The sequence below is a fragment of the Dermochelys coriacea genome, chromosome 6, assembly GCF_009764565.3.
Source record: "Dermochelys coriacea isolate rDerCor1 chromosome 6, rDerCor1.pri.v4, whole genome shotgun sequence".
NCBI classification, from domain to species: domain Eukaryota; kingdom Metazoa; phylum Chordata; order Testudines; family Dermochelyidae; genus Dermochelys; species Dermochelys coriacea.
Window position 1 is genome coordinate 62,834,241 of NC_050073.1, and position 25,420 is coordinate 62,859,660.

The 25,420-nt window shown below is 41.6% G+C and overlaps 1 protein-coding gene across 9 annotated transcripts in view; it reads right to left on the minus strand.

The window, feature by feature from the left end:
• The window catches only part of DPF3 (double PHD fingers 3), a 211,444-nt gene that overhangs the window by 141,150 nt on the left and 44,874 nt on the right, over positions 1-25,420 (minus strand). For 6 of the 9 annotated variants that reach the window (XR_006281829.1, XM_043515699.1, XM_043515698.1 and 3 more), the window contains exon 1: positions 23,077-23,193. The exons of the other annotated variants lie outside the window; for them this stretch is intronic. Coding sequence is in view for 5 of the 6 variants with exons in the window: in XM_043515699.1 (XP_043371634.1) it covers positions 23,077-23,108 (32 nt within the window). In the remaining variant the exon portion in view is untranslated. Of the gene's footprint in view, positions 1-23,076; positions 23,194-25,420 lie in introns of those variants that run through there. 9 annotated transcript variants of the gene reach the window in all.

Consider the following 25,420-nt stretch of genomic DNA (forward strand, 5'->3'; position numbering starts at 1 on the left):
TCCCTTAACAGTCAGAGTTATGATGGCTGGAAGCAATTCCAGTTCCAACACATGGAAACTTTTCCATTGGGAATGGAATCATTGGGGGGGAATTATCATGGCTTACTTTTAGGCCTGATCCTGAAAGCTGTTGAAGTCTCAAACCTCACATTATCTTCAATGAGCATGGTGGGTACACAGCACCTCTCAGGATCAGACTCCTTGGCTGGAGGAGTTATAAACAGATGGTGGATCACTTCTCTACACCGTCAGACAAACACATACTAGTTCCACCGTGAATCATTCTCTGAATAAGCAGAGTGACTAGCTGAAAGAGCACCATGTGACCTGATGAAGCATAGAACGTTTTCCAGGAAGCCAGAAAATTTATATAATCTCAGATGGGCAAAATCTATTATAAAACCAGTAACAACTTGTAGCACTTTGCAGGATAACATGTGGTTCTGGTGGTGCCTGCAGGTTTGATCAGAACTCCTCTCATTTTGGATTTATAAACAAGAATGCTGTGCAAATAAACAAGAGCATCTGGGATCCCTCTTTATTCTTCCAAATTGCCATGGGGAAGGGTAGAAAGAGGAAAGCTCCCCTCCATGTCAGCTGGCAGAAACAGGACCGGCTCTAGGCACCAGCAAAGCAAGTACGTACTTGGGGCAGCACAATTCCAGGAGAGGCAATCCGGCCATCCTTTTTTTTTTTTGCTTGGGCAGATGTGCTCTTGGAGCTTGGGGCGGCAAAAAACCTAGAGCTGGCCCTGGTCAGAAAGAGTGGAAGTAAGAAGAAATGCCATTTTCAAAGAGCCACAAAACAATCATGGCCTAATGATCTGATATTGCCCTGAGATGTTTGCACATAGCTTACCATCAATATGTGATTGTGTGCTGCAACTGCAAGAATAAAGCAACAAAGACATCACAAAACAGTGTCAGGACACTGCACAATGGTGGTTTTGTGGCTCCCCCTGTGAATCCATTCAATAACGAAATGTCTCCGTGAGTTTAAGACAGTATATATTACATTTGTATCACACATTTCAAATACTTTTTTTAAGGTTGCTATCTCTGAGGTTTTGCATTAACTGTTTTATTTTAGATGAGTTGCAGGAACTTTGATTTAGTTTTTATAAGCAGAGGATGTCTGTGTTTATTTTATATTATGTATTTTTAGATACTATCGCTGGAGAATATTCTTTTTGTGGGCAGTGTGAATAACTGGGGGGAACCTCTTCTTGATTCCTGTGTTACTTTTTGAGGGAAATATTTAATCAAAACAGAATATTGTAGTTATGGTCCTTTCTTTCTAATGCTCCTACGTTTGGTCTAAAAAGGCAAAATGTAAAAAGTGTCACTTACAGAACATACTAAGGGAAGGAGCCTCCAGTTCCTAGGCAGCTACTGTACAGTTATGTCCTCAGTCCATCCTCTCACAAGAAATTCTATGTCCGACCCCATTCCACCCTTCAGAGCTCATCCATCAGACTTCTCAGCTTCATCCATCAGTTGATGAGGCTTCTCAATTTGTGTGATGCATCCAAAAGTGGAGAAACAGCTGGAAACATTGGCAGCAACTGTCAGGCACCTGTGGCAAAATTCCTAAAGGATTTAAGGTGGCATGCTGTGTGTGTGATTATAATTCTCTATAGGTTGGCAGATTTTAAACTTTTTAATGCATAAAGATGGACACATTTTCAAATCTTTCTGCTTCAGGGTTTTTGTGGGGGCTGTTTGTTAGTTTGAGTTTTTTGTGGATCTGGGATGCACAGAGTGAAGCTTGATATAATATTAGAGGGGAACCCCATGGAATGCAAAAAGAGGGCTCACCCTAAGTTACTTCTTTTTAAAATGTCATTCTATCTGGGAGAATGACAATGGAAATAGTGCCATATTACTGTAAACATCTGCTCCCTTCAGATTAATATGCACTTTGTACTATAGTCTGTTCTGCAGAACCAAAAGTTACTTTAGAAAAAGTTATTGATGATTGTCTTATAAATTCTGATTCCAGAATCATCATGCAGAAAGAAGAGGTAGGAAGCAGAAAAAAATCAATTTAGTTTTTAGTCACACAATTAAGTTTGCAATAACTGGAAGGTTAAAATATAAATGCTCTAACTGGACCTGGATTCGAGGCCTGCATCTGAACTGTATAGGCCTGATTCTCCACTGCCTTGCACCTCATATAATCATCACTACCCGTGAACGCTGGATGTAAGAGGCTACCATTCTGATTTATGGTAGCATCTTACACTCAGTAGCCTGCAGTAACAGGTGATTAGACATGATGACCCAGGAGGTCTCTGCCCATCCTGTGTTCCTATGTTCTTAACTCTGGGCCCTAGATCAAAATGGCTCCCCTACCCATTACTAAGTGAACTGTTGTAGTCAGGTAAATCTAATCCAGGGAGACTTCAGGACTAGTCAAAACTTAGATATGCTCCATACTGAAAGGAGGGTTATACCCAGAGAAGGTAAGGAGGTACCAGTAGAAGTTCTTGTCAGTGACTGTCAGTCTTATTCCAATAAAATTCTGCTAAACTTGTCAAGTGTTTCTGTGCCTGTGTATTCCTCCCAACTCACCCCTCTGTTCAGAGTGCAACATAAAGCAGTCACGGATCAGGCCTCAAAAGTCTAGAATGGGCCTCCCCATCCCTCTGGATCCACACCTCTAGAATAGGCGAACCCAACTCCCCAGATCCAAATGTGCCTCCAGGGAAGAGGGCTCAAAATCCAGATACGAATCCTAATTGCCCCAAATTCTGGAGAAATAGGATGTAGCATTTAGATTCAACCCATTACAGACAGGTCTATCTCTAGTTTTAACTAGAAAAATCATAGAATCAGAAATGTAGGGCTGGAAGGGACCTTGAGAGGCCATCCTCCTGCACTGAGGCAGGATCAAGTATAACTAAAGCATCCCTGACAGATGTTTATCTAACCTGTTCTTAGAAATTTCCAGTGATGGGGACTCACTTAGATATTCCAGGGGCTGGTACTCTACAAATATCCACAATACTGATAACAAAAAACATTCAAAAATTATGAGTCAGGCTCCCAAAAACAATGAGATTTTTAAAAAAAAAAAATCTGAATTTCTTATTATTTGTCTTCTGGTTTCTGAGCCCTTTAGGTTACACTCAGTTCCTATTTTCAAGGTTTTCTACACAATCAGGAGAGCGAGGAACTTTTTTAAAAATGAAAGCTGAGACTCTCATGAAGTCTCTGGATTCCAAGAGCTGGGGGCTCTCAGAAAAATCACAAGCACTGGCAAGACTGTATCCATCAGACAGAATAAATATGGCATCCCACTAATGTGGTTTCTAAAAAGTAATTTTCTCTCAATAAAAGTGCTTTTTGCCATTGCATTCTGAACAGAGACCATACAAAAAGTTGACCATATTGAGTGTACGCAGTGTTGTTGTAGCGGTGTTAGTCCCAGGGTATTAGAGAGAGAAGGTCGGGGAGGTGATATCTTTTATTGGACCAACTTATGTTGGTCAGCAAGAGCAGCTTTCAAGCTTACACAGAGCTCTTCTTCAGGTCTGTGAAACGTACTAAGAGTGTCATAGCTAAACACAAGGTGGGTCAGATTGTTTAGCATAGGTAGTTACATATTTCAAGGGACCATTCAAGGTGAAGTGGCAAATTAACATCTCTGCAGTCACAGGGGAGAACACAAGGGGAAGGGGTATACAGGCAGCTGGTGGGGGTTAATAGTGGGTTATAGATTGTTGTAATAAACCATAAATCTGGTGTCTCTATTCAGTCCATCATTTTTAGTGTCTAGCAAACATGAATTTAAACTCGCAGGCTTGTGTTTTGAAAGAGAGTTGTGCAGGTTTCCTTTGAGCATGAGAACTGATAGGTCAGATATAGAGTGATCACTTTGTGACTTGTGTTCACCCACAGGTGATACAGTGATTTTGTCTTTTATCATTTTCCTGTGTGAATTCATTTGAGAGCATAGTGACTGTCTGGTTTCACCCACATTGTTAAGGATTTCACAGTCAACAACTAACAACATATCCACCACAATCTCTCCACCACCGGGAGGACAGCTATACAGTCCCTGAAATCTAACCACCAGATAGAAGTCTAACCAGCAGACAAAGGGAGCACTATCCTCGTCCTCCACTGTGATGACTACATTAACAAGGCCAAGCAACAACTCTCCGACACCACCTCCTATAAAGAACTCAGGAATTTAAAGATACCATCAAATCCTTTCCCAAATAACTCCACAAGAAACTCTACAAACTTATTCTCCAAGGACCCACCCCATGGACTTTCTACACGCTTCCCAAGATACACAAACACAGGAATCCAGGCAGATCCATCATATCTGGCCACGACACTCTTACTGAGGGAATATCAGGACTCATAGAAACAATCATCAAACCACTCACCACACAAAGAGACAGCTTCTTCCTGGACACAACCAACATCCTCCACAAACTCCACAACATTAACAACCTCCCTCAGAACACCATCCTTACCACCTGGATGCCACTTCCCTATACACCAACATCCCTCACAATGATGGCATAGCTGCCTGCTTCAAATATTTACAAGACAATGGACAGCCCTCAGATATCCACCCCAAACATTGCCAAACTCATCCATTTTATCCTCACCTATAACAACTTTACATTCAATAACAAACACTTTGTCCAAACTACAGGAACAGCCAGTGGGAGCAGGATGGCTCCCCAATATGCCAACCTCTTCATGCACCACCTTGAAGAAGAATTTCTAGACAAATGCACCATGAAACCAACGATATATCTGAGATACATCAATGATATTTTCATCCTCTGGACAGATGACAAACTCTATCATAGATTTCCACCACAACTTCAACAACCACCACCCATCCATTAGACTCTCTCTAGAACACTCACAAACTAGCATCAGCTTCCTGGACACCACAATCAGCTTCAATATTGCAACCCTACAGACAACTATATAGAAGAAACCCCAGATCACCACACCTAGCTTCATAGATCCAAGAGCCACCCAAACACACCAAGAAATCTGCTATCTACAGGTAGGCACTCAGATACCACAGAATATGCACAGAGGAGAAAGTCTGGGATATACACCTTAACACACTCAAAATTGCCTTCATCAAACAAGCACACTTCAGAGAAGTAGATCTCACCATGGAATGAGCCAAGCAGGAGAGAGAACCTGCTTCGATACCGAAATATCACACACCCCTAGTTATCGTCACCTACCAACCCACACTGGAACCCATACAGGGTATGATCAAACAACTACAACCGATACTTGATGGAGACCCCATCCTGAAAGAAATCTTTCCTGAACCCCCTCTTCTGGCCATCAAACAACCTCCCAACCTCTCCAAGCTCATCCTCAGAAGCAAGCTCACAACAGACTAGAACACACCAACTCAAAAAGTGGCACCAGACCCTGCCAGAACAACAGATGCAAAACCTGCAGACATATCGCCACTGCTATAATGATCAACACTCCCCAAAACATACCTTTCAAGATCCATGGGTCCTACACATGCCTATCACAACATGTAGTGTACTTCATCTAGTGCACTAAATGCCCCCAAACAACAACTATGTGGGTGAAACCAGATGATCACTACAGTCTCAAATGAACTCACACAGGAAAATTATAAAAGACAAAATCACCATATCACCTGTGGGTGAACACTTTTCACAAAGCCACTACTCTGTGTCTGACCTATCTATCCCCATCATCAAAGGAAACCTGCACAACTGTTTCAAAAGATGAGCCTGGGAGCTTAAATTCATAACATTGCTAGACAAAAAAAATCATGGACTGAATAGAGACACTGGATTTATGGTTTATTACAACAATCTATAACCCACTAACAACCCCACAAGCAGCTGCCTTTCCTGTCCCCTCCCTTGCTCCCCTATGACTGCAGGAATGTTAACGGGCCATTTCACCATGAGTGGTCCCTTGAAATGTGTGTTGACTACTTATGCTAAACAATCTGTTCCAACTTGTATTTAGCTGTGACACTCTGAGTACGTTTTACAGACCTGAAGAAAAGTTCTGTGTAAGCTCAAAAGCTTGTTTCTCTCTCCAACAGAAGTTGGTCCAATAAAAGATATTACTTCACCCACCTTGTCTCTCATACTGAGTTTATTGAGATCTGGGAGTGTTGCCCCAGGGGTGAAGGCTTCCTTTATTAAACAAACTCTGAATATAGCCCATTGCAGCTTGTCAAGCAAATTCTGTTCAGGAGGAACCTGAAATTATTGGGTCAATTGACTTAAGTGGAATTGCTTCTGATTTACATCACTGTGAGAAAAGAATCAGGCCCATTGTGTTCTGCTCTTTCCTTAGCCCTGCAAGCAGAAGAATTTTTAAAGAGACATTGTCAAGATAAAAAATTATCTTGATTGAAAGAGCCAATTTAGGTTATTGAACCAGAATGAATTTCATAAATCCAGTGTCTCTCATCATTTAGCCTGTTTGTTTACCTTACTTTGAAACTTGGCTGTTCTGTTGCACTCTGTACACTTAATTCAGTCCTGAGTGGGATACATCAGCTTCCACCAAGATGACCCAGGGCTGGGGACCCCAGATAAGAGAAACTCTGCCTGGAAGGGGTTGCAGCGGCATCCAGAACAGCCCTGAAAGTTGGTGGCACTGACTGGGAAAGAGCCATGGCCAGAGCATCCTTGAAATTCACTGATTCAGCATATCCCATGGAAAGCCCCCCCCCCAGCTATGAAGCCTAGATTAGAACTAAAAATTGGAACCCCTGCAAGAACAAAAATGAATCCTAAATTTAGGACACACGTACAGACTTGATTTGTCTCCTCTCTTCCCTGAAATCTCAGGAGAGCGGGTGGGATCTGAAAACATCAGAAGAGTGACCGACTATTGTAACAGTAACACTAGTTTAACCAAATTTATCCTTGGTGTAAATCCACAGAATGCAACCAAGTGACACCAAAGATTAATTTGGTCTTATTTTTCTGCCACTATAGAACATGGAGAGCATTATATTAATAATGAAGAAATAAATAAAATAAGGATCATAATGTGTTCTTTGTTAGGCAAGGCTCTTCATGTGGAGTGACCCAGGGCAATTCTCAGATTTAATCCATCTTCTTCCCCAAATATGCATCTGATTCCTGCTTTACTCCCAGTTTAAAATCTTTGATCAATGTTAGGGGTGTGAAAGGAGTCCCTGATCTAAGCTGAGATAATGGAGAGAGATGGCATTTGGCTCTTTGAGGTAGAAGTGGATAAAAAGCAAAAAAAAAAAAGACAGCTGCAGTCATGAGCATTAGTGGATTTCAGGCACAAGAGAGTGTGGGGTAAGGGCCAGCAAAAGACACAATGAGAGACTGTAGCCAGTTTGTTCCATCTCCTTCAAGGTGTCATTTGAGTCAATGGGAATGATTGCAGCAGATGTCAAGACACACAAGGATCATTTATTTGGCTTTTAAAAATACATTGAGAATAAAGGAAATACTAAAAAAGTGAGCCAATTGCCTGGGTCATGATGTGTGGGAATGAATAAAAAAAGGTGAGTGCCAGCTGGTAATAATCTGTGGTATGTAAATAGGCTTAAGCCAGGGGAAGGAATTATTCTGGATCTGATCCAATGGTGTAAACCATTTGCAAGGTATGACTGAGATTAACCTGTGGTTTTCCACGGTCAGAGCACAAAGGGGAAAATACAATAAGTACAGCAGTTGTACTGAGGATCCTAGTGCTGTTCAAACATACATAATGCGGTCAGAACCAGCCTGTGACCACACCTGGCAATGTTCCTTAGCTCTGGAAACATCCCCAGTAAGGAATTGGCTGGCTTGCTTCTCTCCCTCTCTCTCAGGATGCAGGCATTGAATTCAGGAGACATCATCTGTTTCTAAAGCACTATCTCCAAGTCACCATTCCTTTGGAAAGCAAACCAAAAAATTGAATTTTACTGAAAGACAATTTGGGCCACATTCATTACTCCTTATACATATACATCACACGTTATAACTCCCCTGAACACTATGAGCATACAGCAGAGATGACAAGCTTGGCCATTTAATGCTTGCAGTTTACCAAATTGTACATCTGTTTGGTTTCTTTATTTCTGAGACATAATTCCATGAATTATTATTATGAAACAGATGAATTTAAGAAGACCTCATCATGTTGCAAGGACACACTGAAAAGTCTGCTTGCATGCCCTTCATTCCCCACCCCATACACACAATTTCAGAGTTGCAAATTGTCTTCCTATAAAAGCATGCAAAAACATTTCTTCGGGTTACAGTCTTCACACCAAATGTCCGGTCCTGTGGAGAACCATTATGCAATGATAGGGAGCTGGATAGTCTTTACCATCTTTAACTTCTAGGATTCATGGTAGACTTGTGGTTTAGAGAGGAGATTCAAGGGAAGAGCATGTGTTTTGGCCTTCTGCATAGGTGCTGGAGGGAGGTCAGGGGGAAAGGGAACATTGACAAAATTCCTGTCCACTATTTAAGTCAGTGGAGTTGTGTTCAAATATACCAGTGTTGAATGTGGCCCACTATACATGTTGTAATATATATTCTGAATATCTGGAACTTTCTGCAGTAAAACAATGGATTTCAAAAATGTAATAGCGTTTATTTCCTTTAAAAAAAATCAACATTCCAAAGGGAGTCTGAAGTCCTGAAAAAAAGCCTACTATTGTCCTCTGATGAGCCAGTCAGGAATTATCTCCATAGGCTACCTGATGAACTCAAAGGCAAAAAATATTTTTCACTGACATCAGCATAACTAATCTAGATGCATCTATTTGCGTATGCAGCCTGATTGGCTATAAACTCGCTCCAGATCTCAGTATTGTTTACATTAGAGGTGGCAACAACAGAAACCAAATGACTGAGTGCATGACTTTTCAACCAATTATGAGTAGGGCCTTATCAGATTCATGGCCATGAAGAACGTGTCATGGACCATGAAATCTGATCTCCTCCCATGAAATCTGGCCTTGTGTGTGCTTTTACTCGATACTATACAAATTTCACAGAGGAAACCGGCGTTTCTCAAATTGGGGGTCCTGACCCAAAAGGGAGTTGCAGGGGGGTCACAAAGTTATTTTAGGGGGGTTGCAGTGTTGCCACCCTTACTTCTGCACTGCTGCCTTCAGAGCTTGGAGGCCACAGAGTGGCAGCTGCTGAGTGAAGGCCCAGCTCTGCAGGCAGCAACACAGAAGTAAAGGTGGCAATACCATACCATGCCATCCTTACTTCTGCGTGGCTGCTGGTGGCAGCTCTGCCTTCAGAGTTGGGCTCCCGCCCAGCAGCTGCCACTCTCCAGGTGCCCAGCTCTGAAGGCAGCGCCACTGCCAGCAGCAGTGCAGAAGTAAGGGTAGCAGTACCGCAACCCCCCCTACAATAATCTTGTGACACCGCACACACACACCACTCCTTTTTGGGTCAGGACCCCTACAATTATAACACCAAGAAATTTCAGATTTAAATAGCTGAAATCATCAAACTATTTTTAAAATCCTATGACCGTGAAATTGACCAAAATGGACCATGAATTTGGTAGGGGGCCCTAATTATGAGCCACGATTTTTTCCTTGCATATAACAGTAGCTATTTAACTAGGCTCTTCCATTTTATATTATTTTTATTTTTCTAGCACCCACTTAGGTACTACTCACCTGTCATAAACACGCAAAAACAAGTTTATAACATTCAACAACAGTACCCTACCGCTTTCCTTTGGGGACAAAGACAAAACGTTGATATAAGAAAAAGGGTAAGCTCTTCAAGACAGGGACTCTTGTTTATACTCCATGTCTGTACAGTGTGTAGCACAACTGGATCCTCATCCCAAACTGGGGCTCTGGACAGTAATGTAATAAATAATATTTTCTCCTCTCTGATACTAATAAATATTATTCAAACTAATGAGAGAAACTCCTCTGAAACCTGTCAACTAATAGTTTGGGAAAGGATAATCTACATGCTTCCTTTATAAATACCAGTAGCTCAACATGTGGCTTAATGTCATTTTCATTCCAAAAGAGAAACCTTATAGGACGTAAGTGAAGTCTGCCTGGAATGACAGCCATAGCACCATTACAGCAGCTGGAAAGAGAGAGCAAGCAACAGGCCGAGAAGGGGCAGAGCTCAGCCTTCAGCATAGGAAGGAAAAGCGAGGAAGAATGCTAATTAAAGACATAGTGTGGATGCAGGAGACTCACAGAGATTCTCCCCCTTCCCATCCCAGCCATCCATATGACAGTGCTGCTCTGTGGAACAGAACAATAGATACATTATGCTATAATTATCCCAAGAAAAACGATAGCTAAGTCAAGGCATTACATGAACGTTGTAATATTGGATACAATCCAACAAGAAGCAAACGGGGGGAAAAGTCTTTAAACAAAGACTGAAAGCTGCCCAGTGCAGAACATCAAAGAGGAAATTTCATGTTCTCTTCACATTTGTTTGTTTTTTTTCTTTTATTTAATGGTTTAAGCACAATTCCCTCTTCCGTATATTTCTTGGCTACTTTCTGTCCTAATCAGTTCCAGTTAGGAACATTCTCCTTCGACAGCATGGTGGATTTGGTTCACACAGACCAGATTCCTCTGCATGGATCTAGGATAGAGAACTTAGCCCAATGCATGTCTTTGTTACATGTGCAAGCAATGGGAGGCAGGAAGGGTCGATGGAGATAAACTCCAAAGCCAGACAACAACAACAGAAGCAAGCCGCTGGTGCTTTAGAGAGGATGCATAATCAGGAATCACCAAGCTGCAGCATGTACAAGCACTTCAATACCTGCAATCTGATTCCACTCAGATAGGAGATACCCAATAATGGGAAGGAGTGAGGGCACACCTGTCAAAAAAAGCTTCTTACTCCTTACAGCACCATGTAATGTTGTGGAAATACTTTAAAGGGGGATTAATATCATTGTTTAGAAGAACTAGCATGTTGGAGTAGATGGTTTATTGCCTTTCCAAATAGTTTTATACTCAATATATTAACAAAAAATAATCTGGTATCCCCCAAATTCTGTATAATCCCCTTTACATTCTGGGGGTGCATATCTAGGACAGCCTGATTCTAGTAATCTAGTCCTCAGTCCTCACAGCAGACCTATGCAGTGCCCATTAGGATGCTTGTCAACAACCAAACCAACAGAAACATCTTTTCCTTTGCCAACGCTAGACGGTCAGTGCTACTCCCTACAGACCAGAGCAACTGAGTCCCATCCCTCTAGAGACAGTACCCTCTCTCTCTCTCCAGCATCTTGTCCCTCCAGAGGAAGCATACCAAGAAAAAAAAATATACACTAGGAAACAGCAAGGCCAGCCCACATGAAATCTTGCTATGCCATCTGCCTACAGAAGTGTCCAAACATGGTCACTGCTAGCACCATTCCAGCAGAATTTCCCTCTAGCGTGAGCAGAGATATTTTGCTGAAAAACATGCTAGCTATACTGTACTACAGGAAGCTATGGCCAGGAAGCTATCACCTTTAAACAGTCATTACACTTGGATATGGCCCAACAGCATTAACATATGGTTCAAGGCAGGGCTAGAATGACAGCACGATTTCCTACCATGATTTGGGCCTATCCCCACAGTCAAAAATGCAATAATATGGTCAGAGAACTAACAAGTTATTAAATAGTTCCCTGTTCACTGTGTTGATTAGCACCTAGTCTCCAGCTCCTAAACCATACTAGCTTTTGGCTACACTGAACCAACCAGGAGAGAACAGAAAGGATATGGCACATTCCAATGCTCTGTCACTCCCCCTCTCCCTACATTAAGGGAGACAAAAAGGCAGAAACATCTGCAGGAGAGATAAGCAGTTGCCTGGCTCAATTCAGCAGCATAGGAGCCTCTCTGTTCTTGCTGCAGGTGTTACTAGAGTCAGAAGGCCAAATTCTGCGTTCAGATGCAGCAGTTTAAAAATCCAGAGTAACTGCATTGACTTCAAAGGAATTAGTCTGTATTTTACACTGCTGTAGCCCACAGCAGAATCTAACGCACAGGCAATTACAGAAATAAGTTGCAGGTGACATGAGTTACCCAAGCCAGCCAAAACAACAGGGCATAAATACTACTTACTACAGAGAGAGCTGGATAGGTCAGCACTGATCCTTTTCTTAAGCAAGAACAGAGCCACTGTAGTAATAACCATTTTCATAAGGGTACTAAATAGTGGAAACCTTACTCAAGCAACTTCAAATTTTTCTCTCTACAGACATTATCAAGCTGCTCTCATTACCCTCCTTCCTCCTCCACAACTATGCTCCCCAAGTAGTACGGCAACTCATATTTCATCTATATTGCAGGCTTTGTGTGCTTGTAACTGTGCCACCGAGTGCTGTCAAAAAAGCCACCAGCTGGAAGGGATCCTGGAATGAAATCTATGCAGTTCTGTAGCCTTCTAAGTGATTGCAACTGTGGCAGTTAAACCCGCTAATGTGCTAAATATTCTGGCAAAGCCGGCAGGTTGTGTTAGTATTTTGGGCATGTGAAGTTGATTGCAAAGATGACTTTCTAGATGAGCTTGAGAAGAAAGGAGGGTTAAGACAAAGAAGAAGAAAAAACCACAACCCAGCATCCATGAAACATCTTGTAAAACTCATTACAATAGGAGTTAAATTTCAGAGTTCCTAGAGCAGCCTCTCCAGGTAAGTTTCAGAGCAGCAGCCGTGTTAGTCTGTATTCGCAAAAAGAAAAGGAGTACTTGTGGCACCTTAGAGACTAACAAATTTATTTGAGCATAAGCTTTCGTGAGCTAGTGATCTGTAGCTGACGAAAGCTTATGCTCAAATAAATTTGTTAGTCTCTAAGGTGCCACAAGTACTCCTTTTCTTCCAGGTAAGTTGAAGCTGAACTCTTGGGTTCCTGCCAACTGTGTGGAAAGAATTTCATTTCCTACAAGAAAAAGAAAGTTTCCTTTGCTCTTTTCCTTGCCTTGGCTTTAATCAAAACATTGTCTGGTTGTTTTACTGATAGGCCTGGAGAAGCTTACAATGGGACAGATCCATCCCTCGTGTAACACCATTAACTTACCGAGGGCATCCCTGTGCAGGAGTTAGTTAGACCCAATCACTCTTGGAGGCTTCCCAATTAGAGACGTTAGAAGGTACCACCTAGATTTCTGATGTTTCCAGTAGTTAGGATGTCTCAACAATATGGCCCAAAGGACTCCAATTTGAAACCTAGGTTTAGATCCTCAAAAGTATTTAGATGACTAACTCCCAATAAAATGGGAGTTAGGTGCATCTGGGCCATAGTCAATTTGAAAAAGTGAATTAAAAATAGGTTCTGGCGTGACAGCTGCCATTGGGTTTTCCCCCTTACCAATCTTTGTGGTTTTCAATGACACTTTCCTACAGTTGTGTGTTTCTTTTTTTTCCCCATTCTTCTATGGAAAAACCCACACAAACGTAAGTGAAACTGACTATATGCAAAGTGCTATCAAAAGTTCACAGCCTGAACAATAGGATACAGTAGCTTTTTTCTGATCTCTATTGTAGCCATCTGAGGTGTTACTTTTAACAATAGTAGGTAAAAAGTGTCCTGAGAGAATCATGACTTAAGTTGATGTTCCTACATGTATTAATACTGAAAGAAAGCTAAAAATAAAAGGGTGGTAGAAATATTAATAGGCCAAATTATGAAGGAGTCAGTGAGGGTTTGTCATGAATAAAAACTTTAGGACTTGATTGTTTAATAGTAGTAACCTCCTCAGACAGCACGACTGAGGAGGAATGTCTTTGGGAGGGGAAAGAGGCAGCTACGGAACTCTGAGCTGGCTTGAGTCATACCAGCAAATGGGAAAATTTTGAAAAATAATGCATGTTGCATGATGTCATTACTGTCCACTTACAGGCAGGAGGGGAGTAAAGGTGCTGTATGGCTAGTGGGTGGAGGGAGACAAAGGGAATTTGCCACAGGAAGGCTGCTTTTCAAGACCAATCTGGTTTTCAGAACCAAGCTTTGTAACTGAGAAACCCTCAGCACAGCAAAACAATGCAGTTCCTCAGGTGTACAATTGATCAGTAACGTTCAAAATATGAATGAACGAGCTGATGAAATAATCCACTTTAAGAAACAGACTTTGGCTTTCAATTCCCCTTTATGAGCTTTAGAGAAGGCAAATAGAGATTGTTGACAATGAAAGCTTAGACAAAGTTACTGTGCAAGATTGAACTTTTGGAAGGGAAAAAAATTGTCTTAATACCAAGTATTTCCTAGAGGAGCTACAGGGCAGAAAGAGAACAAACTCCTAAATGAGCAAGCCCCCTTTCCCCAGAGATCTTAACATTTTGTAAACATGTAACAATAAGCCACATTTAAAGTAAACAGGAAAACAAATAAAAGACACTTCAAATCCCATAAAATCACCTCCCAACTCTCACCCCCTTATCACAATATATCCTTCCCTCTCTGGAAAAGCCTGGCAGAATATATAGAGCTTGCAGCATATGCTGAAGGTGAATAGTTTGGGGCTCTGCTGAACTGAAGTGGGGAGCAAATTCCACTGTTGCGCACACACTGAAAACACTCTGCCATTCCCTGCACAGTTAAACTAGAGGGCTCATAGCTTAGTGCTTTGGGCGATTTCAAACATCACAGCATGACACAGGAAAGGAGGTGATCTCTGATATTGTTTACAGAGCATTAAATGTACTGGGTCCTAGTTAAAAGCACCACCCTAAACTGTAACTGGAAAGACTGGCAAACAATGCAGATCACTGGCCATAAGTGTGACTTGCATCCGATGAAGTGAGCTGTAGCTCACAAAAGCTTATGCTCTAATAAATTTGTTAGTTTCTAAGGTACCACAAGTACTCCTTTTCTTTTTGCTTCCTACTCACACTCTTTATGAAGCAGATTGCCTTATTCTGAGCAGTCTTATGGTGAAAAGCACCCACCTAGTACGTGTTACAACCCAATGCCAAGATGACCAGCATACGGATCGCACCAGTGAGGCCTGTATCCAAGAGAGCTCAAACACCACAGCAAAGCATAAATGCTGAAAGCTTTCTTGGCCAGTGCCACTACCTGGTGACTCCCTACTAACGCTGCTTATCTCTACAGCTCTTCCCACCTTAATCAATGAATTAAGCCTCCTGGCAGCCTGTTGAGAGAGTTATCTGCATTTTTACAGACAGGCACAAAGAGGACAAGGCTCTATTGCAAGAACTGAACCCAGATACCCTGGTTCTCACTCAGAGTGTAAACAGTTGGTTAAGAGCCATCTCCTTCCCATCCTGCTACACAGTCAACATGTCTTCCCTGCCACTGCCCCTTTGGTTCTTTCCTCCCTTTGCATGTGACTCCAGTCATTTGTCTTAATATTTATTTGAAAGAGAGGGACAGGAAAGTTACATGCTGACCATTGTCTCATTGTTTCCTTGTGCTCCCCCATTAGTCTGTCATCCATCTGTTGTCTCTTGTCTTGTGCTTAGATTGTGAGCTCTTCTGGGTCCAGGTCTGTGCAGCACAATGGGGTCCTGGTCCATGGCTGGGGCTCCTAGGTACTATGATAGTACAAGTAATACTATTTTTATTATTTTAATATCTTCCCAGATTGACCCACCAGGAGCTGTTGCTGTGTTTGCATCCAGAGGTCTCCATGATGTTAAGAAGTATAATTCACCTATTATTTCTTCTTACAATTTTGTCATCCTATAACCTTTTTTTCAGCTACGCTATTCAATTGTTTTCCTTTCTCGCTGTGCCCTGCCAAGCACAAGTCTTTGTCTATTTGGCCGTCCAGCTTCTCTGTTTTGTATGCTTTCAGGTCATGAATTCACTTTCACACACACAAAGACACAGGAATATCCACAGATCCCTCACTAAAAGGCTACCTTGGATACAAGCCCGACCATGGCTTCCTGTTCAGCTTGATTGCATTATGAAGATGCCCAGGTAGAAAATCTTCCAAAGAGGAAGCATGTAGTGACTGCCCAGAAATGCTTTACAAATGGATAGTCTGAACACGTCTCATAAGCCATTCTGTCAACAAGGAGCTCAGTTACTCTTAAGCATTTTTCTACCTAACATACCAGCAAAAAGTTCCTCTCATTCAAATGAAACTGTTCACATGCAGCAGGCGTAATCCTTGCCATATTATTCCCAGTGCAAACATCACAGTAGACTGTGATGAGACTTCACCAGGCTCAGAGGCAGAGACCTATCTATTTTGTCCTTTTACCCCATTCTCTCCCCTTCCATGCTACACAAACCCATTATACTAAATCATGTTGTGGGCGCAGGAAAAAGCTTTAACAAACAGTGTATTCCATTTCAAGTAATGCTGCTTCCACTGGAGGATAGCTATGCAAACCAGGCTTAAATAAACCACCATGACAGGGAAGGCCCTGTGCAAGTTGAAAGAGATGGCTTAGTCCATCCCTCATGATGGCACACAAACTCCCTAAGGCCACATGTTTTAACTTCAAGTGGGATCAGTTCATCCCTTGATCTATCTTAGGTAGGTAAACTGAGTGTCTCTCATTTATTTGAATTTTTTTCTACTTTAAAATAAAAAGCACCCATTCATCCAATGCTATGAGCAACCTTGACAATCTTTTAAAATATAGCAACAAACAGCCCTTCCTTTTCTCCAGATCAACTCAAATAATCCATTCCTGTATCAAATACAACCAGTAATTACAACTTATATTGTTTCAGGCAGTATGCTACTGAAGGGAGGAGAACATCTTTTGAAAGAGACCTTAAGAGTCAAGGCTCTGTCCAATTTATAGACATTAAAAAAATCTCATGGAATATTCCATAATAGTAGAGGTTCTCTCCACATACAGTTCTTAGCCAAACTTCACCCTCCTCGGCTGTGTACTATTGGGCTGCATACCTCAGAGTGGGTTACATTGCAGTGATGCTGTATATTAGTTTAAAACCCAGGTGCTGCAGGCTATGTTAACAGTAGGTCAGTAAAGTGACACTTTTTCCTCATGAAGTCACTGTTGAACCAAACACCCAATCATTATGTTGACAACATTGCACTGATGCCATAGTCTACTCTCTGATAAACTGTGAAAAAGAAGCTCTGGCCCATTGCTATCCTTGAAAATGCCCTGGAGTTTTTCATATAAGCAAAATTTTAAAAAATGGCTGGGGTGCCCCACCACGGGCATAGGCACGTACCACTCTGTTGACTTTGGCTTCTGCCTACTTACCTCAGCCATGACTCTGATGTAATGTGAGGAACACAAAAGCTGCAGCATGCTTTATTTCTAATGGGAGAAGGAGGAGGAAGAGTGTTGTGTTACCTTTGTAAAAAGCCATATTAGTCCAAGAACATCTTCTGGTATAGCCCTCACCTTCCATCTTGGCCGCCAGAAAAACTCATAGCAGGATTGGTCCCATTTACAGTGAGACGGGAAGGCTGAAGAAAGAACCTAATCCCTCTTAATTATGTTTTCACTGATGAGAGATGAGATGATAGTAAAAATGCTCTACAACCTACAGAAACTCATTCTTGACCAGTCTTTAAAAGGGACATTGCCAACGTAACATAAATAAATTGCACTTCTGTCTGAACATTCTTTTTTTAAACCGTGTCATTGGTCACATTTATGCAATATGTAGTGTTGTTACGGTGCCAGAGCTAGTGTGCATAACCCCCTGGTATAGAAAGAGCGTACACCATTAAAAGGGATTTTACCATTGGTGTCAGAACACTACCTCCCCAAGCAACAATAGCTAAGTCAACAGAAGCTTTCTTCCATTGACTGAGCTGAATCTACACCAGAGGTTGGTAAGCATAGCTGCGGCACTCAGGTGTGTGGATTTTTCACACCTCTGGCCAACATAGCTATGTTGACCTAAATGTTAAGTGTAGACGAAGCCAGAAGGTCATTCTCATTAAGAGAGACTAAAGAAAATGAGATTTTCTCCATTTTTCAGATTGGTTGCTGCATGCTTTTGACAGCTCTTTGCATATAGTCAGTTTCACTGTTATCAGCTGTACAGTCTTTCCACACAGCAGCAGGTAAGAGAGAGAAATATATAGAAAATAAAAAAATTGATTTTTAAAAATACAAAGATTGTAAGGCAAGTATGGTACTTGACACTATTTTTCACTCTTCTTGTGAAACTAAGTTTTAAGTTTATGTCCCTATACCCTAGGTTTGCTCCTCTCCATGTTCCATGACCCCCTGACATCCCAGAAATCTCACAGTAGAACAGAACCATAGATATTTCTGTAGTGTTGACAGAGCCTCCCAAATAGAAGCCACACATGGAAAGGTCTGAGCTAAATTTCAGTCCATGAACTTGTCTACAAATTAAAATACAGCGCTTCAGCTCAAACCTCTGCATTCCAGAAATTTTTAAACAGCAAAAGCCAAATACACATCTGATGATCTGTTTTAATCCAAATCTATATGCTTTTTTTTTAAGTATTCTTACTGATCTTTGGTAAAGGATCCTGTAACTTCACTAGATTCAGTGGTTCAGCTGAGTTTCAATTCTGATCCAAGCCACTTGGTTTTGCATAGTTAGGATGGAGATTTCATATGAACATAACACCTCATGAGATTTCTGATAATTTTGGGTTCCAAAAAGGCCAGACATCTCATAAAAGCAATTGTTCTCATAGTATTTTGGCATTTCCATTTCTGTATGCAACCTGCAAGTGCAGAGATGAACAAAAGTGTGAGGGGGAAATCAGGAAAGAATTCTCACTTTTGAGATATTTCTCACCCAAAAATGGTTCCATTCTGGTCAGTGTTCAGGTTGCTTCTTATTTAATCTGAATTTATTTGCTCCTCCCTTATTCTGTAAAGGTTTTATTAACTTGGAAGTATATTAATTGTTGTTATTTGAACTAAGAGCTATGTAACTATTTAAAAATAATTCTTGTTCAACTTGTCCAACATACTATGGCACAACTGATGAGTGGAGGGGGAGTTAAGCTTGACCTGTCAGAGACAGAATAACAATCCTTGGCGAAGGTCTGCCCAGATCTTAACTTTTGTGCTTTTCCTACCAGTTTCATGGACATCTAGGGAGAATCCTTGTCTATGTATGATAAAGTGGCAGTCAAAATGGGAATTATATGGAACCTCCCTATAACAGAATAGAAGAAAGGCTTGTAACTAAAGTTACTGAGGAAAGCAAGGTCTTCTGACTGGGAGTCAGTGTCCCTTCTGTCTTTGATTCCTGGGCAAATCGTGCAACCTACCTCTGCTTTATTTTTCTTTACGTAAGTGGGGATAATACCTACACACATACCCCTCTGCAAAGCAGTTGGATATCCTGGGGTAAGAAGCATTATTGACAAGTAAAATACAGTACAATTATTGTGAAGTAGGAGGAGTCTCAATTCAAAGGCGTTTGGGGATCTTTGTGCATGGCTCCCAAACCATCATGCTTCTCATGTGTTGGCTTTTTGCCATGTCTCGATGTAAAGTAGAGGAGAAACTCTGGGTTCTCAGGAATCCAAGGGAAATAAATTCTGTGCCGTGAAATTAGCATCTGTGTTTTCAAGGTTTATTTAAAAAAAAGTGTTTCAAAAAAACTTACTCAGACATTTACAACCATTAGTAGTCCCTGATAGTACACAGAGGGGCTGTTAGGGTTATTGTGTGAATGGTCCTCAGATAATAGGATTTCTGAATCAAACAGTCACTTTCAATTCAAGACAAGGTGCTTCAAGGATGTATGGAAAGGGTTTGGACACTTTCACCAACCTCTAGACTACTCCCAAGTGCCTCAGAGCTTGTAATCTACATCTCCATTGTAGGGGTACTTACAAGGAAGGGACCCAGAACTCTTTGAATGACAGAATCCCATAGACAATCACTAGTTAAAATAGAAAGAAAATACTTGGTTGGGCTATGATAAAAGTCTTGGAGATGCTGTCAAGAATAACAGGCCCCAGAGGAGAGTTTTCCTTTGAACACAAATATGCCCCAGATAATGGAAGCGTCTCTCTTTCCCCCACCCCTACAATCTCCCTCAAAAATGGACTGAGTGTTTTAAAATCCCACAAGCTGAAGTTCTCATCCACTTCAGTCCCCTGCTAACTCTCAACAAGGGAGCCCGCGAAGCCCAGCAGTCCATTACCTGCATATTTCCCTGCATCTTTGTTTCAACTTCTATAGAAATGTTTTGGGACTGGGGGAGAGGCAGCAGGAAAGGGGTTCTTATAATCCCAGATGGGCGAGCCTATACAGAAAACAAAAGGAATCCATGTAACCCATAAGATGTGAGTTGGGGATTGAAGTTCACTTTGTAATGGACAAGTTTCCACATAACTAGCACTACCACCACCAACAGCACACCTAGCAAAGGAATGAATGTGTTTGGAGACCAAACTTTTCTCTATAGCCTCATCTACACAAGGAAATTGTATCAAGTAAACTAAATCAGTTTGATTAAATTGGTGCAATTCCCTTGTGGGAACACTTGTTTTGGTTTAGAGGCGCCCTCGATCAATTTAGCTTACATCAATTCCTTACCCATCCACTTTCTAAACCAGTGTAGAGAAAGCTATACAATTCCTCCTAGGTTCTTATGGAAGGATGCTGTTGGAATAGATATGAGGGAAGCTAGTACTCCCACTGACCGTGTTGTACAGGTTCTTTGGATAGAGAACTTCAGTCTCCAGGTCTGGAAATCCAGAAACTTTCATCAGAACCAATGTCACTGAAATTTATTTTAATAAACTGGGATGGAAAAAACCTCACTTGCTGTACGTCTTAAATGAAGTGTGTGTTCTGAATTATCCTAATGAAGCCCTGCCTCTGATATGCAGAATGTTTTTGGTACCACAGCATATCAGAGATTATAAAGCTTCAGTCCATTATTTGTCTCACTGGGACAAATTCATTCTTGGTGGTACTCCAAGGGTGATTGTTTCCTTGGGAAAATGTGGAACTAAATAACGTTAAAACAAAAAAAAGTGTCAGGTGTGGGTTCTAGGCGGAAGCTGCAAAGGCAATAACAGTAGTTAAATCGGAAGCTGACCTTGGAAGGAAAATAAAAGTGTTGAAATCTCAGTATTTGTTTTGCCGAAGGCCTGAGCTACAGAAAAGCTGCACACATTTTTATCAGCACTGGGAGCACACCAGGTAAAAACCTTTTCTCAGCATATACAAACTGTGAAGTGAACTGGAAAATAAACTTCTTGGGCCTTATAAAAAAGCACTGCATTTTTCAGTATGTTTAAATGGATGGAATAATATCAGTATTACAAGTGACTGAGACAGAGCTAAGAGTAGTTTTTGCATTTGGTGTGAATGCCATGAGATTGGTGGCCATTCTTAGCCCTCGTGGGAGTGTGTTCCATAGTTGAGGTGTGGCTCCCACTATAGTTCAGTCTCTCTGTATTGACCAGTAGTTTCATTGTTCCATTGGAAAGTAGCTGTCAAGGAAGGTTACGGGGATAGAGATAAAGGTAGGCCAATCACGTGGAGAGCTTTGAATTCAACATTAGCTCTCCAACACCTTCATTAGTTTCCACCATGAAGTATGAAAAGGGACCCTGAGTAGCTCACCAGCCTCATTCTCTCTTCTCACCTGTTCTCATGAGCTGGCCTGCTCGTCAGCAAGAAGCTGCTCTGCCATTCATGCCAGGATATCCCCAGCCTCTGGCATAGGAAGATATTGCTTCCTGAGCTGAGGGAGATAGTAGAACTGGACAACTAGAGGAGGTGGTTCCCACTCAGAAGGCTGTCTGGAGGATGAAGACCATCCACAGGAGAAGCAGGGCAGGATTAAGTAATTACAAGAAGAGGTCCCAGGCCAATCCCTCGAGGCTGCAGACCTTCCTTAATACAGTCCCCACCAGCAGCTTTAGCAAAAGCATGGAGATTAGCCAGTGGCAAGGTTACATCCTGCTGGGAACACAGGCCAGTTTCCTAAGGGTTAAAATGTAAATATTTAAACAAAATGTTTCACATTTAAGTTCTTTGGCCAACCTACTGCTGTGCCCTGCCATCCAGGAAAGCCAGATTAGATTCCTGTCCCAGTTTTTCTGCTCCCTAGAGTAGCAGGCTAATTAAAGAGTTCTTTTCAGTCCTCCTTGGTTAAACACATATCAAGGAGAGAGACTTGGGGTGATCGACAGACCCTCACTGCTGGCTGATGCACAGAGCAGCTCTCCTACTGCATCACACCACCACTTGCTTTTCAGATGAGACGCAAGAAGCCTGATTCCCCTCTCACCCACATGTAAATAAAGAGTAACTCCACTGAAGCTACTGACTGGGGACTATACTGTAGATTGTTATACAGTGGTGTAGAGGAGAACCAGGACTACAATGTTGCCAAGTGAACCTTAAACATTTTAAGAAACAGGATTAAAAAAAAAATCACAGGAATCTCTCACACAGGCCAAAATTACACGTTCAGTAACTTTGACTTCAATGGAGGATAAACCACTTTAACTGAGAGAAAACTATGTCTCCATTTCTACAACAATCATGACATTGTGAGAGGTCTGATACCTTTATATCCAAACTGGTTCAAGACATCTGCAAACTAAAATATAATGCATTATCCCACTGGTACCACAAAATGCCAAACAGAGTTTGGGGGAAACTTGGTGTATTACTAGCTAGCTTACAAAGCACAGGTGGTTAGTGACTGCTATTTGGAGTGAAAGGGAGGCCTTATATTAAGGGTTAAAAACAATACATCTGCACATTTGCCCAAGATGACTGGGAAAGAAGCCTGGAGTTATAGTGCTTGCTGATTAGAAGTTCCTGGAACCTAGAAACTGTTTGCTTGATGTTGCTGTTTCACTCTGCTAGGGACTATCTATATAACCAATACACAAGCCAGCCTACACACACAAAGAGCATGAGAACCACTGATTTTACTTCTACCTCATCCCAAACCTCAATTCCCAGGCACACTTTTACATTTGAGCCTCAGTGCTACAGACATAAGAAACTATGGTTAATTTCTAGTAGCATTTTCCTATTTAAGTTTGGATCCAACAGCCACTGCATCCAGCAACTGAGATTGGGTTTGATCTAAACAATGCTTTCTACAAAACAACAACTCTGAAACATATGTCACTGGGATAGCAAAGGCCTCTAAGGACTCACCTGAGAGGCTGATCAGAGAGGATGTCATACATGGTACTAGCATCCCACAGGAGGAACTAGTGAAGGAGCACACACAACCATTGTGCTGCTTCTCCCAAAACATAGGACTGTGGCAATTCCCTGATTAAGAACAGAGATTGTCTGTATGCAAATATTTGAAAAGTGCACTACATCTGCCCAAACTGAGACATTCAGGTGTTTATACCTCTCCACTGTGAAGAGATACAAGGATGGGATGGGGGGAAATCTCTATAAACTACTACACCCCCCTTTCTGTTTTCATTTAGAATCATAGAATCATAGAATATCAGGGTTGGAAGGGACCTCAGGAGATCATCTAGTCCAACCCCCTGCTCAAAGCAGGACCAATCCCCAATTTTTGCCCCAAATGGCCCCCTCAGGGATTGAACTCACAACCTTGGGTTTAGCAAGCTAATGCTCAAACCACTGAGCTATCCCTCCCCCCCATTTTCCACTTTAAGGGGAGAGTCACACACTGAAGCTCGTCTTTCCAGGATGTACTAGCCACCATGCTGAAAAATTCAGTTTGGTGTAAAGATGATACAATTCCTTTTATTACTAGAGTTTGGTAGATTTTCAGAAGGACACACCCTCTTGCTCCCCTTGGATTGCTACATTTATACAGTGCACAGGTGTGCACGGCACATTATAGCAAATAAAACAGGCAAGTCCCTGCCCTAAGGAATTTACTATCTAAATAGATATAACAGTAAGACTTGGTCAAAAAAAACAAAAACCAAAACCAAAAAACCCCACACACAACAAACAACAACAACAACAACAAAGGGCAGTGGGAGAAAGCACGGGAAGTTGTAACTTACAATCATGAAAGATCACAAGATCTGCTCAGTGGTACGTGTGAACTTGTTAGTTCGGTTTCATTCCCCCACACCATTGATTATATTATAAATCTTGGTCTAAATGAAATCAATGACTAAACTTCCAGTGACTTCAACAGCACCAGAAATTGGTCCAGCATTCTCTATGAATGCCAGTGTGGAGACCAGCAGAGAAAGGCTAACCAAAAGAAAGGAATATTGAAAGAGGCTTAAAGGAGGGGAGTTAGGTATCATGGCGCACAGGGTCCAGGAAGTTAAGCCATAGGAAAATGCCCAGTCACTTATGGGAAACTAAAGGAGCAACAGGGCAAGCTGAATTAGAAAACCAGAAGGCACTAATGACAGAGCAGGAGGCAATCAGAGACAAGAGGTCAAATTCTGTTTCTAATCACACCAATATAAATGCACTGATTTCAATGAAGTTATGCCAGAGGGAGGCCAGGGTAGAGTTGTGCAGGGTTTTGAAGATGAGAACGAGACATCTGAATCTGATATAGAAGGAGATTGGAAGCCAGTGCTGGGAATCCAGGAGGGGAGAGCATGATACATAGTTGGTTGGAACAATGGGGAGGAAGGAGTGTTGGCAGCCATGAGAGGTGCCACAAAAGAGAGGGAGAGGCCAGGGACTGCTTTAGTGCTAAAGTTGAGGTTAAATGAAAATTTTTAAAAAGGACTTTGAAGCAGAAAACAAAATGGGAAAAAATGAACTATTTTAATGAGACTAAAATAATCTTACTATCTTTAAGGTGTCAGCCTTTCCTCTTGAAAGATAATGTAAATATAGCAGCAAAAGGGAATGTTTACAAATGCAATTGTGTTGAGTATAGAGGAATGCAAAATAATTCAACTGATAACAATGTAAAGGAAAATTCCCCAGATGGGAGGGGAAATGTCATACTAAAGATCCTGGGAACAGGTTGGAGAGGGGCAAAAAACCCCAGCAACGAGAAATATAATCCTAATAGTATCTTAAAAATCATAAACAGAAAATAAGAATCAGCTATGTGTTCTCTTCTCCAAAGAGACCAGAGGGAGTTTCCATGATTCAGTGGAGGCATCAGGGAAGAGACCTCAGCTGCCTCAAGAATCACCATGGGAATTACCACCATCTGCTACACAAAGCGGGGAAGGAGGAGGGAAGGGGAAAATAAAGCACAAACTGAAACTTGCTAATAGAAGCCACAGTTCTACAGAGTGAGAGCTGCTCCTGAGAGGCCATCAATGCAGTGACAAGAAAAGGGCAAACACAGGATTGCTCCAAACATGGAGAACTGAGTTGATACAAATCTTGAATTAAAATAAAATCTTCACGTAAAAAATCTGTGAAGAGAATGGGCCAGTTTCTCTGCTGGTGTACATTGGCTGAGCTCCATTAAAGACCATGGAACTACCAAAATTTACTACAGGTGAGAATCTGGCCTGATGATTTTGTTTCCCTGTATTGTTGCATTATGAATTTGGCAGGGTGAGGTTCTTTTTAAAGG